The sequence below is a fragment of the Coregonus lavaretus genome, assembly GCF_964263955.1.
Source record: "Coregonus lavaretus genome assembly, chromosome: 10".
NCBI lineage: Eukaryota > Metazoa > Chordata > Actinopteri > Salmoniformes > Salmonidae > Coregonus > Coregonus lavaretus.
In genome coordinates, this window is record NC_139997.1 from 7069671 (window position 1) to 7083211 (window position 13541).

General features: G+C 44.4%; 1 protein-coding gene across 2 annotated transcripts in view; it reads right to left on the reverse strand.

Moving 5' to 3' along the window:
* LOC311136623 (dymeclin-like) overlaps positions 1-13541 on the reverse strand; it is a 142527-nt gene that overhangs the window by 49613 nt on the left and 79373 nt on the right. For both annotated transcript variants that reach the window (XM_084170812.1, XM_084170813.1), the window contains exon 14: positions 2825-2930. In XM_084170812.1, the coding sequence (XP_084026938.1) occupies positions 2825-2930 (106 nt within the window). The remainder of the gene's footprint in view (positions 1-2824; positions 2931-13541) is intronic.

Sequence of the window (13541 nt, forward strand, 5' to 3'; positions counted from 1 at the left end):
ACACAGCCTGCCTGTCTGTCTCAGTCTACTGACAACAACACCACTCACACAGCCTGCCTGTCTGTCTCAGTCTACTGACAACAACACCACTCACACAGCCTGCCTGTCTGTCTCAGTCTACTGACAACAACACCACTCACACAGCCTGCCTGTCTGTCTCAGTCTACTGACAACACCACTCACACAGCCTGCCTGTCTGTCTCAGTCTACTGACAACAACACCACTCACACAGCCTGCCTGTCTGTCTCAGTCTACTGACAACAACACTACTCACACAGCCTGCCTGTCTGTCTCAGTCTACTGACAACAACACCACTCACACAGCCTGCCTGTCTGTCTCAGTCTACTGACAACAACACCACTCACACAGCCTGCCTGTCTGTCTCAGTCTACTGACAACAACACCACTCACACAGCCTGCCTGTCTGTCTCAGTCTACTGACAACAACACCACTCACACAGCCTGCCTGTCTGTCTCAGTCTACTGACAACAACACCACTCACACAGCCTGCCTGTCTGTCTCAGTCTACTGACAACAACACCACTCACACAGCCTGCCTGTCTGTCTCAGTCTACTGACAACAACACCACTCACACAGCCTGCCTGTCTGTCTCAGTCTACTGACAACAACACTGCTGTGTGTATATCAGCTTCCCCAATTAATTACTGGTCCTTGTATATGCGTATATTTGTCAGTTTTAAATAGTGTTTTTATTGTGAGTGCTCTGGTGAGTGTTTCCAAGGTATTTATTATGTCAAATAAACTGCACACTACCGTGCTCCGAGCACACAAATTGAAGCAGGGGAGGGTCGGAGTACGAGTCCAAATCAAAGTATGCTGAATGGAGCACGGAGGGCACTTCTCGGATGCTTACTCCGTTTGTACATATTTTGAAGCATGCATCGATGCAAGCAAAAATGTATGCACGCATGACTGTAAGTCACTTTGGATAAAAGCGTCTGCTAAATGGCATATTATTATTATATTATTATTAAAATATGCACAGAAATATGATGCAACCAGGGGAAAAAAACGACGCAACATTTCTTGAAATCAATGGAGTCCATTATTTGAGCTGAAGCGAGAGAGTATCAACTGACTTCGGAATGAAATGTTGCCCATTCACTTCTCATATGTACTTTATGTACTATATTTTTTTATCTTGATACGTTAATAAATACATAGTGTTAATTTGGCCATGTTTACCTGCCTACAACACCCACTGTAGTGTGTGTAGATCGCAAGCCCATAGTAAGTCAATAGGGCAAACTGGCTAGCCACTACTGTTAGCTAGCTAGAGAGCCACGAATAATTGACATCTACGTTGCGTAACATTAGTTTTAGTTCATTTTTGCCTGTTTAACTAGCTGGCTAGATAATTACTATTCACATATAGCTAGCTGATAATTATGAAGTAAAACGTTTGCTTTGTGTATATCTTGTTTGTTCTCTATTGTTGCCATTGTCCTGGCTGGGAGAAGGTTCAGTGAATGGGGAGGTGCAGCGTGAGTTAATATGGTAGGAGAAGTGCTTCTCAAATGGAATGTTTTATGGGTACTCCACACTCTCGTCCTCACAAGAACGTACTCAAGAGAAAGTCATCGGAGAATGCACTTGGAGCACGAGTGTGGGGAGTACGGTAGCATGCATAAAACACCATGTGTGTACTGAATATGACTGTGTGTCTGTCTGTGTGCAAGCACCATATTTCTTAGCGTTTAAAAATGTTTAACTGATATAGATAAAAATAGGTTGATGAGATGCTACTGCAGAATGGTGCAGACAGAGAGACAGACAGAGAGAGAAGAGTTTCTCACGTGGACAGGATGTTTGAATAACAACCTTCATGTTCAGACTGCAGGATTTCCCCCTTCCTAGCAACATCAATATAAAGACCTTATCAACATTACTCAGAGAACATAATAGTGGACACGAGATACCAACCAGGAACAACAGTACCCCTGAGATCACAACTGCTTCTACGGAGACCAGGGTCGTATTCATCAGGCCCCAAACATAAAATTGACTGAAACAGGGTACTACCTGAACTTAACCAATAAGAAACGCTTGTTTTAGTTCTCTGTTGCGAAACATTTTTTGCTACGTTTTACTACAGTGTGCCCTAATGAATACGACCCCTGCAACCTTATTGTTGGAGCTTGGAGGGAACCTTCCATGATATAATTCACACAGACATATAGAAAACATAATATAATTAATAGAGACGTTTACAAAACATTGTGTGACCAGGGAGGGTCATGTTTGGGTGAAGTGATATCATTGCCTGGAGGTTAATTCAGCTTCGACGACTCTAGACATAGCAATGGTCTTTTCCAGCCAGTGTGTGTGTGTGTGTGTGTGTGTGTGTGTGTGTGACACAGGGTAAAACAAGGGGAGGGATAAGGGTCATGAAAGAGGCATCCAAACAAAAGAGAGGAGAGGGCGAGGGGGGGGGGGGATAATCAGGCACACACCTCAGCCACTCCATCTCGTCCTTGGGGCCCACAACGTCTGACCCACACCGCCGCCCCTCACCCTTCCCCCCCCCAGACACACCCAGACACAAAGAAACACACGGCACGCACCACGAATGCAGATGCAAACGCAGTGAGAGACAGTCAGACCTAGACACAAACTCAGACACTCAGATCAGACATGGCTGGAGGTGCAGGCCCAAGGGACCAGGACCAAGGGAAGGGAGCAGTATTCACTTTGTGTGTGTGTGTAGTTAATTTCCCTAGTAGTCCCACCATTGAATTAAAAGATAACTGGGATAGGCCTATATTTTTCATAGACCAAATCAGTAGGAGCAGTACTCACGTAGTCAGGCAGTACAGAGCTGTCGTCTGCCCCCCGGGGACCTCTCAGAGACTGGGTAGCCTGCTCCAAGACCTTGTTGTGCTTCTTGGACAGCAGTGCAAATAGACTGGAGGGGAGGGAGAGAGGCAACAGGGGTATTTAGAGTCTTTACAGAGATCAGAGCAACCTGGTATCACAACCTGGTATCACAAGACTGGTATCACAACCTGGTATCACAAGACTGGTATCACAACCTGGTATCACAAGACTGGTATCACAACCTGGTATCACAAGACTGGCTGCACTATTAAGGGCATTATATTTGTCATCCATTTACATTTTAGTCATCTAACCCTAACCCATACTCTTCAATCCACATAATCTAGACCAGGTATCATCAACTAGATTCAGCCGCAGGACGATTCTTTCTTGAGCGGATGGTCAGGGGGCCGGAACATAATTAGAAATAATTTGCAGACTGCAAATTGACCGCAAGAAGCCCAAACATAAATAATATTTGACTAAAACATAACCATTTCAAAGATTACTTACATTTGTATACGATCTCATATATCTCTCTATTATGTGTGGGAATACTTTGGAACAGATTTCCAAAATTAAAATCACTTTGAGCTGATTTGCTTTGTCAGCCAAAAAATTATAATAAATAAAATCACCCCGCGGGCCGCCAGTTGGAGAACCCTCATCTAGACCTACTTTTATTAAACTAAACAAATACTTCCACTGAGTACAAAACATTAAGAACACCTTCCTAATATTGCGTTGCATCCCCTTTTGCCCTCAAAACAGCCTCAATAAGTCGGGGCATGGACTCTACAAGGTGTCGAAAGCGTTCCACAGGGATGCTGGCCTACGTATGTTGACTCCGATGCTTCCCACAGTTGTGTCAAGTTGGCTGGATGTCCTTTGGGGTGGTGGACCATTCATGATACACACAGGAAAATTGAGCGTGAAAACCCCAGCAGCGTTGCAGTTCTTGACACACTCAAACCGGTGCGACTGGCACCTACTACCATACCCCGTTCAAAGGTACTTAAATCTTTTGTCTTGCCCATTCACCCTCTGAATGGCATTTTACATTTACATTTTAGTCATTTAGCAGACGCTCTTATCCAGAGCGACTTACAGTTAGTGAGTGCATACATTCTAAATGTTTCTTCATACTGGAATCGAACCCACATCCCTGGCGTTGCAAATGCTATCTGTCTAGAAATGGGCGGGTTGTAACTTGATCCTACTGCTATGATTGGATAGAGCAAGGCTGTAACTCCGCTCCCTTTCTTCACATCTCTCTCCATCGCTCATATCACATGCTGCTGTTTACTGCTACTATGATAACTAGCTATGGCGATTACATTTGCTACCAAGCCATAAATGTGCATAATATCTAACAAGTAGAGCGAGGGTAGGAAAAAAGATGAAACGACGATGCACGTTCTGTCTGAATGACTCAAATCTGCCCATAGTTTGAGATGTGAGAAAGCTTGCACATTCGCTGAGCTCCAGCTTTCTTGGTCCAAAAACATGCAGGAAGATTCTTAGGTCGCTAAACCTATTGCCAACCTTTATTTAGGCATTTTAAAACACTTCCTTCATTCTCTATTACGACAATCATCTAATCCGACTATCAACTGTCAATTTATGAATACGATTGCGGCTGGTCAGATCAGCACAGCAGTAAATAGATAACGTTACACCAGAAGTTAGATGGCTTGTTGCTGAAAATGGTGCATGTTCAAAATGATAACCAGCTAACGTTAGCTAGCTACGTTGGCTATTAGCTCCCATCTGATATCTTAGCATCATGTTTATCTAGCCAGCTAGCTAGCATAGTAGCTTATATAGCTGGTTTGCTAACACCACAGATGATAGGGTTATTTATTGTAATCTTTGCTAACAGGTCACATAGCTATCTGCTTAGCTAGCTAGCTAGTAGGACCAGATGATACCAGTATCGCGACAAGGAAAGAAAACACAAAGTAGTTTTAACTTCTTTAGGAAAACAGCCCTAATGTTGGAAACAAACATCATTATGGTGTCATCCAGAGTCCCATTTATTTATTTTCCAAGCTGTAGCACACAATATTTTACATAGAGCAGGGTTTTAAAGGGACCAAAGAGTTCGGTCTGCTTTGTGTTTTCAGGTTTGCCATAGAACAAATATTGTGATACTGGTATCGTCGCGGCCCTACTAGCTAGCTATCATTACTGTGTCATTTATAAGAAAATCAGTCCAGCTACAGTCATTACTGTCTCATTTCTAAAAAGAAAATCAGTCCAGCTCCAGTCATTACTGTGTATCATTTATAAGAAAATCAGTCCAGCTACAGCCAGTTTCAACTGGTACACTAATCGGCGCCCAGCCACCATTTAATCAAACAACAATCTTCTCTGGCTACATATCTGTAATTGCTCTCTTGTGCTGCATCTCAACAGACAGTACTCAGACTGGACCACAGAACAGAAATCATTAAATCAATTCAGCCCAGGCTCCTCATGCTGTCCACCGTATGCCCCATACCCATGAAAAACACAGTGTCCCCCAAATGACACCATATTTCCTATATAGTGCACTACTTCCCCCTATGGGCCCTGGTAATAAGTAGTGCACTATACAAACCCCACAGGAACAGCAGATGGTTTCTGAAGCTCACTAATAAACACACAGAGAGGAGTAAACAGCCGTGTGGGAACACACTGGGGAGCTCACAGCTTAATAACACAGGCAGGAACCGGGTAGGAACAGACAGACAGACAGACAGACAGACAGACAGACAGACAGACACGCTCGTAGGCTCACACACGCAGGCAGCTAGACACAGGCTAGATGATACACCCTCAACATTCAATGAGTCCTACACTACGGACACACACACTTTATTTACGATATTACTTTAAAAATGATATAAGGATTTTTTGTTGCTGGAATTTGAATGGAGGTTAGAAGATGGTGGGGATGGGTGACAATTGGTTTAACATATGAAGGAAATAGTGAAATAGGTTCATAAAATGTACTGTACTGTACGGCAACTAACAAGACAAAAGCTGCTGCTGATTATCGTGTTTTATTAATGTCCCTTCTCCTCAACACTAACTCATTAAGCCTGCCTGGTGAGAACAGTCTGGAACAGAAGTTTAGTAGATTGGCATTCCTTCCTGTTATTACGCAGCAGCTGACCTGACTAATCCTCTTAGAACCCACCATGGTTCAAATCAAAAATCGGACAAAAATGGAGTCTTTAACATAACTCGACAGGGACAATGCACATTGATGATCAACATGTATGTAAATGTGCCAGATTCAGCCAACCTGCTAATACTCAACTGTATTCCCTTTCCCATATGATGACACACTGTTTTTGTCGATTCCAAAACATAGACACATTGGGTTGGGATTTCTGGGCATTTTCATTCAGCCGTTAACAACATGGGCACTCGCGTTTCTGTTGATTTCAAAACATAGACATACTCTGGGTGGGTACTATGACTGAGATCTGAGCACACTGATGCTCTGTGCTCTTTGAAACCCAATACAATGAAAGGGGGAAAAAAAAAATCCTTTGTTATGTGCTCTCTGTGTCTCTGTTTCTGTTTATAAAGGTGATGGGACGGAGGGGCCACACTTTGTTACTAACTGACCGACAGGACAGAGCCGGGCAGGGCGCTAGCTGCCACAGGCTGTTGTTTTGGCATCAGTTTCATGGCAGCCTGTTCCATTGTTCATGTTTAGTCTAGATACAGGAAGCTGTCAGGTTGACCTACTGACAACGGACGGACGGACTCACACACACACACACACACACACACACACAGGCACACGCACAGGTGCACGCACACACGCTCACACACGCACACAGGTGCACACACACGTACACGCACACGCACACACCAACACTTGCATCGGCAGACTCGGACACAAAATAAGCCATACAACAAGACCAAATGAGACAGAATTCTCTTTTGCACAAAGAAACTAGCCAGATAAATGCAGTACTCAGCCGAGAGGTACACCTGTGCCACATGTCAGCACCATTCATCCAATGCAGGTCACCGAGGCCGTTTACCGTTGCCTTTATGTGGGGTGATTGAGCTCCTGAAAGGTGTATAGAGATATGATTACCAGTGCTGGCTGAGAGGCCTGTCTCTGGGTCTGTCTGTAGGGTAACTAGGACTCTATGGGGTCTTTTGTAGACATGCTATTAATAAGACTGAGTGAGAGGCACACCTGGTGATCCCCACTAGCACAAAGACTCTGCCACACTGACTGACTGACTGACTGACTGACTGACTGACTGCAACCTTCCGGCCTAGTCTATAGCTCTGACAGACATGGCTTTGCATGATAGAACACATGCCTTGTAGAAAGTAGTGCATTAGGGAAAGGGTGCCATTTTGGATGCAACCCGGGAGTCCAGTCCACTATGGAGGCCTTATCCCAGCATTAGAGCTCTACTAGCCGACCCGAGCCAGACGGGCCCTGACATTATACATCGGGTTTGGGCCGGGTAGGGACAGTTTTTTCATCAATAGCTAGGGTACAGGCAGAGCGCGGGTATCACAAAATTGATCACTACCATTTTGAAGCTCAGCCATTTGCTCGTGCTCTGCTGCGCAGTACAGTCATATCTGACTAAGATCATAACATGGTGTCAGAAGCGCTTCAACCTCATCAAATATAAAACAGGATAGATTATTTCACAGAAAATAATAATGTTCTTTCAGTTTTGTCGGAGTTTAGTGACGAAAAGTAGCTAACAGCTAACTGCTGTCTCATGTCTCTTTATTGAGCAGAGCAGCCCAAGCAGAGCAATCGCTATGGATACTCAGACTCAGAGCCATGAACAGAGCGCATGCAGAGCGAAGTTAACGGAGGAAGTTATTTCTGATTTTAGGCTGGGCCGGGCCTTAAATTTGGCAGAAGCAATTGGGCCTGGGTAGGGTAGGGCCTGAACGTTGCGGGCATGGGTAGGGCTCAGGCTTAAAATTCTCACCCGTGCAGGGCTCTACCCAGCATGCCAAGCAAACAGTCTGTGCGCATGCAGCAGTCAGAACCGAAAGAAAAATAATAGAAATGAAAATGAAAGAAATAAGCAGGGGAAAAGGCAGCAAATTGGTAGTAGAATCTAATCTCTAGCTTAACCTGGACGCATAGGACTAGAGTCTGGTTTAACCTGGATGCATAGGACTAGAGTCTGGTTTAACCTGGAAGCATAGGACTAAAGTCTGGTTTAACCTGGAAGCATAGGATAAGAGTACAGTTTAACTTGGAAGCATAGGATAAGAGTCCAGTTTAACCTGGAAGCATAAGCCTAGAGTCTGGTTTAACCTGGAAGCATAGGACTAAAGTCTGGTTTAACCTGGAAGCATAGGATAAGAGTACAGTTTAACTTGGAAGCATAGGATAAGAGTCCAGTTTAACCTGGAAGCATAAGCCTAGAGTCTGGTTTAACCTGGAAGCATAATACTCTATCTTAACCTGGAAGCAAATGTATATAGTGTCTGGTTTAACCTGGACGCATAGGACTAGAGTCGGGTTTAACCTGGAAGCATAGGACTAGAGCCCGGTATAACCTGGAAGCATAGGACTACAGTCTGGTTTAACCTGGAAGCATAGGACTACAGTCTGGTTTAACCTGGAAGCATAGGACTAGAGTCCGGTTTAACCTGGAAGCATAAGCCTAGAGTCTGGCTTAACCTGGAAGCGTAGGACTGCAGTCTGGATTAACCTGGAAGCATAAGCCTAGAGTCTGGTTTAACCTGGAAGCATAAGCCTAGAGTCTGGTTTAACCTGGAAGCATAGGATTAGAGTCTGGTTTAACCTGGAAGCATAGGACTAGAGTCTGGTTTAACCTGGAAGCATAGGACTAGAGTCTGGTTTAACCTGGAAGCATAGGACTAGAGTCTGGTTTAACCTGGAAGCATAGGACTAGAGTCTGGTTTAACCTGGAAGCATAGGATTAGATTCTGGTTTAACCTGGAAGCATAGGATTAGAGTCTGGTTTAACCTGGAAGCATAGGACTAGAGTCTGGTTTAACCTGGAAGCATAGGACTAGAGTCTGGTTTAACCTGGAAGCATAGGACTAGAGTCTGGTTTAACCTGGAAACATAGGACTAGAGTCTGGTTTAACCTGGAAGCATAGGACTAGAGTCTGGTTTAACCTGGAAGCATAAGACTAGAGTCTGGTTTAACCTGGAAGCATAGGACTAGAGTCTGGTTTAACCTGGAAGCATAGGACTAGAGTCTGGTTTAACCTGGAAGCTCAGAGAACGAATAAGCAAGTCAAGTGCAAAAGCTCCTCCCTTAGTGCGTCGCCCGCGGTGACCAGCCAGTGTTCGAGGCTACTGCAACTGGAGTGAGATAAATCCATACTGTACAGAACATACAAGTCTCTCCGCATGTGGAGGCTGGCACCCCTGAAAGACCAGGGAGGAGAGGAGGGAAAAAAGGGGACAGAACACTGAGAAAGGGGAATTTATTGTCTCTTTTTTTGGTTGAAAAACCAGGATGTTTGATAAGTGTTTTTCTGGAGAAGAACTTAGAATCTGTTTTTGTTAAAAAGGGTGGCAAAGGGGTAAAAAGAGAGGTGAAAGAGTAGCCAATTTCGGTTTTTCATTAGTAACATTAAAGCCACAGTGACTGAGGTAGTCAAATCATATTATAATGAATTGTTATTTATGTGATTGACCCAAGCAAACTACGTTCAGCAGACAGTTCAAGAATATCCACTCTTTCTCTCATTCTCTGTAGCGCTAACATTGACATTAGCCTTGAGCATGCAGTAAAATCATTGGCATAGATGGGTGCTCTTCATTATGACATTGACTGTTCATTTATAATCAACGCTTTTCCCGTGGATTGGAGTTATAGACAGACTTAACGTGCTCTTAGAATTCCCACAATAAGGTTATATTATTTGTTTGGGAAAACTACAGTGTAGAGTGGTGATGAAAGGAGGCATGGTGGTTGTTGGCAAAGGGGCTGAGATGCAGATATGAATAGACAGTGTGAGGTATTACACAATGATAATAACATACGTGCCTTCTTTCATCTCAACCTTTCTATCACTAGCGCCACGTTCCTCTTACCAACTGATGCACAGTCAAATCCATCTGCCAGCTATTGACACATCCATGTCACTGCCCTTCAGGGAAGGAAAGAGGGAGGGTTCACTAATGTAGCGGAAAGCCTTTTCACCCTCTGCTGCCTCTCAATATTATGTACCTAAAAAGAGCTTTTTCTTCTAAGCATCATTTAACAACAAAAATCCTTGACAGAAAATGTGCAAATCTGACATTTGGAAATTCTAGGAGGAAATTCCCCTGAGAGCAAAATCATGGATGTACTACATTACCTTCCCAACCACCACCACATCCCTAACTAGGCAAAATCATGAATGTACTACATTACCTTCCCAACCACCACCACATCCCTAACTAGGCAAAATCATGAATGTACTACATTACCTTCCCAACCACCACCACATCCCTAACTAGGCAAAATCATGGATGTACTACATTACCTTCCCAACCACCACCACATCCCTAACTAGGCAAAATCATGAATGTACTGCCTTCCCAACCATCACATCCCTAACCAGTCAAAATCATGAATGTACTACATTACCTTCCCAACCCCCCACCACATCCCTAACCAGTCAAAATCATGAATGTACTACATTACCTTCCCAACCCCCCACCACATCCCTAACTAGGCAAAATCATGAATGTACTACATTACCTTCCCAACCCCCCACCACATCCCTAACTAGGCAAAATCATGAATGTACTACATTACCTTCCCAACCCCCCACCACATCCCTAACCAGGTCCTCTGTAGCTCAGCTGGTAGAGCACGGCGCTTGTAACGCCAGGGTAGTGGGTTCGATCCCCGGGACCACCCATACACAAAAAAAATGATGCACGCATGACTGTATGTCGCTTTGGATAAAAGTGTCTGCTAAATGGCATATTATATTATTATTATAAAATCATGAATGTACTACATTACCTTCCCAACCACCACATCCCTAAGCAGTGAGAAAGACATGGACCATGGTGTCAGCAGGCTACTCTCTTAGTCATCATAAAACACGGTGGAGTGTGTGTGTGTGTGTGTGTGTGTGTGTGTATGTGAAGGTTTGCCTACGCAAACAGTATTTCTGTTTCCACTACCCCGTGGTCACGAAACAGCATTAAATAATCCTGAATGAATTGATGAGAGGAAGAGGAATGGTCGTTCTGGTTAGCTGTCCCGTGACAGTGAGCGGGCATGGCCAGGGAGTGTGTGACCAGCGGAGTGTGTGGTCCTAACCAGGGTCCATCCGGAACAATGGGCTGTGTGCTGTGCGAGTCAGTGACTCACTGGCCTGGCTCTTCACAGTCTCATTCTTTCATACAGTCAAGTCTCCTAACCACAGAGAGGAGAGGAGAATCCTGTGCGTGCGTGAATCCTCCTTCCTTTCAACAGCTTGAAGCCATTAGCGTTACCATCACTGACTGACTGAGTGAGTGTTTCACAGCTGGACAGTACCGCGAGACGTGCTAATGTCTTTATTCAGAGCCAACCACACACTGACAGCCAGTCTAGTGGTCTAGCATGGAGGTATCATGAAGAATAGAGCTACAGCATTTCAAAGGCTGGACAACATTCTGATGCTACAGTGCAGAGAGACCTCAATGCTTATACTGCATGTATAAATGGAAAGATAAATATTTCACAAACTATGACTAATGTCTGTCTAATGACCAACTCGATTACATAAATCAGGGTGGAGTAAGTGTTTGAGTGAGTGTGTTTGTGTGCTTAGAGCTACCAAGGCAAGCCGGAATATGTTGTTGTGTATCAAGTCATCTGGGCATTTAACCTCTTAAAATGTAGGGTCCCCTAAATATCTAAATCGTCTAAAATGAAAACGGTAGCCCCCATCCGTGAATACAGGGTGTCTCCTGAAAGCTGGGGGTCTTGGCTTTCCTGCCGTACCATACAATCTTTGGTGCGACTTAGCACCATATATGGGCATAAGGCTATAGAAGGTCAGACCACACCCACAAGCCCATTTCAAGATGGCTGCGACAGTCCATTAGTGTGGGAAAGCTAAAAGTATATAAATCTTGAACAACGTTGATATGTGATGAAAGCATACTCCACAGATAAGGATATGTTGTTTGTCGGCCTGTGACCTACCATTATCGATTCACAGCCCAGAGAGTCAAGGAGTCAATTTTCTACTTAGTTTTCACTAAACAACAAACATCTTACAAGGTAAACTTCCATGTGGTCTGTGTTTGAGCTAGAGCTACATGGTGTCAAACAAATCATTAGATTATTACGAACAAAAGTAGCCTATTGTCAATGTTCTCCGATAATGTATCAGCTAATTGTGTCAATTAATGTGTCAATGTTCTCCGATAATGTATAAGCTCTCCGACAATGTTCTCCGATAATTAATCAGCTAGCTTGCTAAAATGGTGGTCCTCTGTAGCTCAGCTGGTAGAGCACGGCACTTGTAACGCCAAGGTAGTGGGTTCGATCCCCGGGACCACCCATACACAAAAATGTATGCACGCATGACTGTAAGTCGCTTTGGATAAAAGCGTCTGCTAAATGGCATATTATTAATGTATGGCTGAACTAGAACATCAAATGTTCACCCAGTCACCCAGTGACTACATCTTTCAGCACCAAAAGTGTGTTGATTTTTTATCTTTCGACTGGGGAGTGGGTAAAATGAAAGATGGACGGCCGTGTAGCCAATAAGATAAGCTTTCCAGTCATATCAGATGACCTGGGTGGGACTTGTGTAGGACTGAGTAGCTCTTTTTGCGTAATGCAAACAGTTGCTAGCGGTATTTAGAAAGGACGCACTCAGAACGCATCATTGTATTTTGAACAGATTCTTTCATCGCTTTGGCATAAAAAATGGCTTATCAGGGACTTAAAAAGAATGGGAAAAACCAAACTAGAGAACAGAATTTGGTTATATTTTCGTTAATTTCCCAAGACCTTTAATAAAATCCTTGTTTTGTTTGAACCTTGTCTCCTTGCACTACTTGAGCAATCCCGCTGAAAGCTGTGTAGCCTCTCGTGACGTCACAGATGGTGGAGAATACGGGCAAGCTCAAGCGTTAATAGTGCATGTCAGAGGAGGATACCGAAGGTTTGATCACCCAGTTTTCCAAGTTGGCCGTAGGCTCCCCGCCGACTGAAATGGAGGACATATTGAAAGCCCTTGTTGCTGGCCAGCAAGCCCAGATGCAAGCAAACGTGGCTCTCTTGGAGGAGCAAAAGAAAGCCAACCTTCTGAAGGCAGAGGAATTGCAGTTGCAGAGACAGAGGGTTGTCCAAAATACCCGCCCAATAAAGGCAAGTGACTTTATATCTAAGATGGGAGCTACCGATGACATTGAGGCATACCTGCATGCATTTGAGGCCACGGCCACTAGGGAAGCCTGGCCCAAGCAACAGTGGGTTGGTCTGTTAGCCCCCTTTCTAACCGGGGAATCGCTGAATGCTGTCCGGGACCTGGGCCCTGACCAGGTTACTGACTATGATGCCCTGAAGTCTGAGATCCTCAGCAGATATGGACTCACAAAGTTTGGTATGGCCCAGCGCTTTCACAGCTGGACCTTCCAACCAGACCAACCTCCTCGGGCGCAGATGCATGAACTTGTCCGAATCGCAAGGAAATGGCTGGATCCGCAGAGGAATACAGCAGC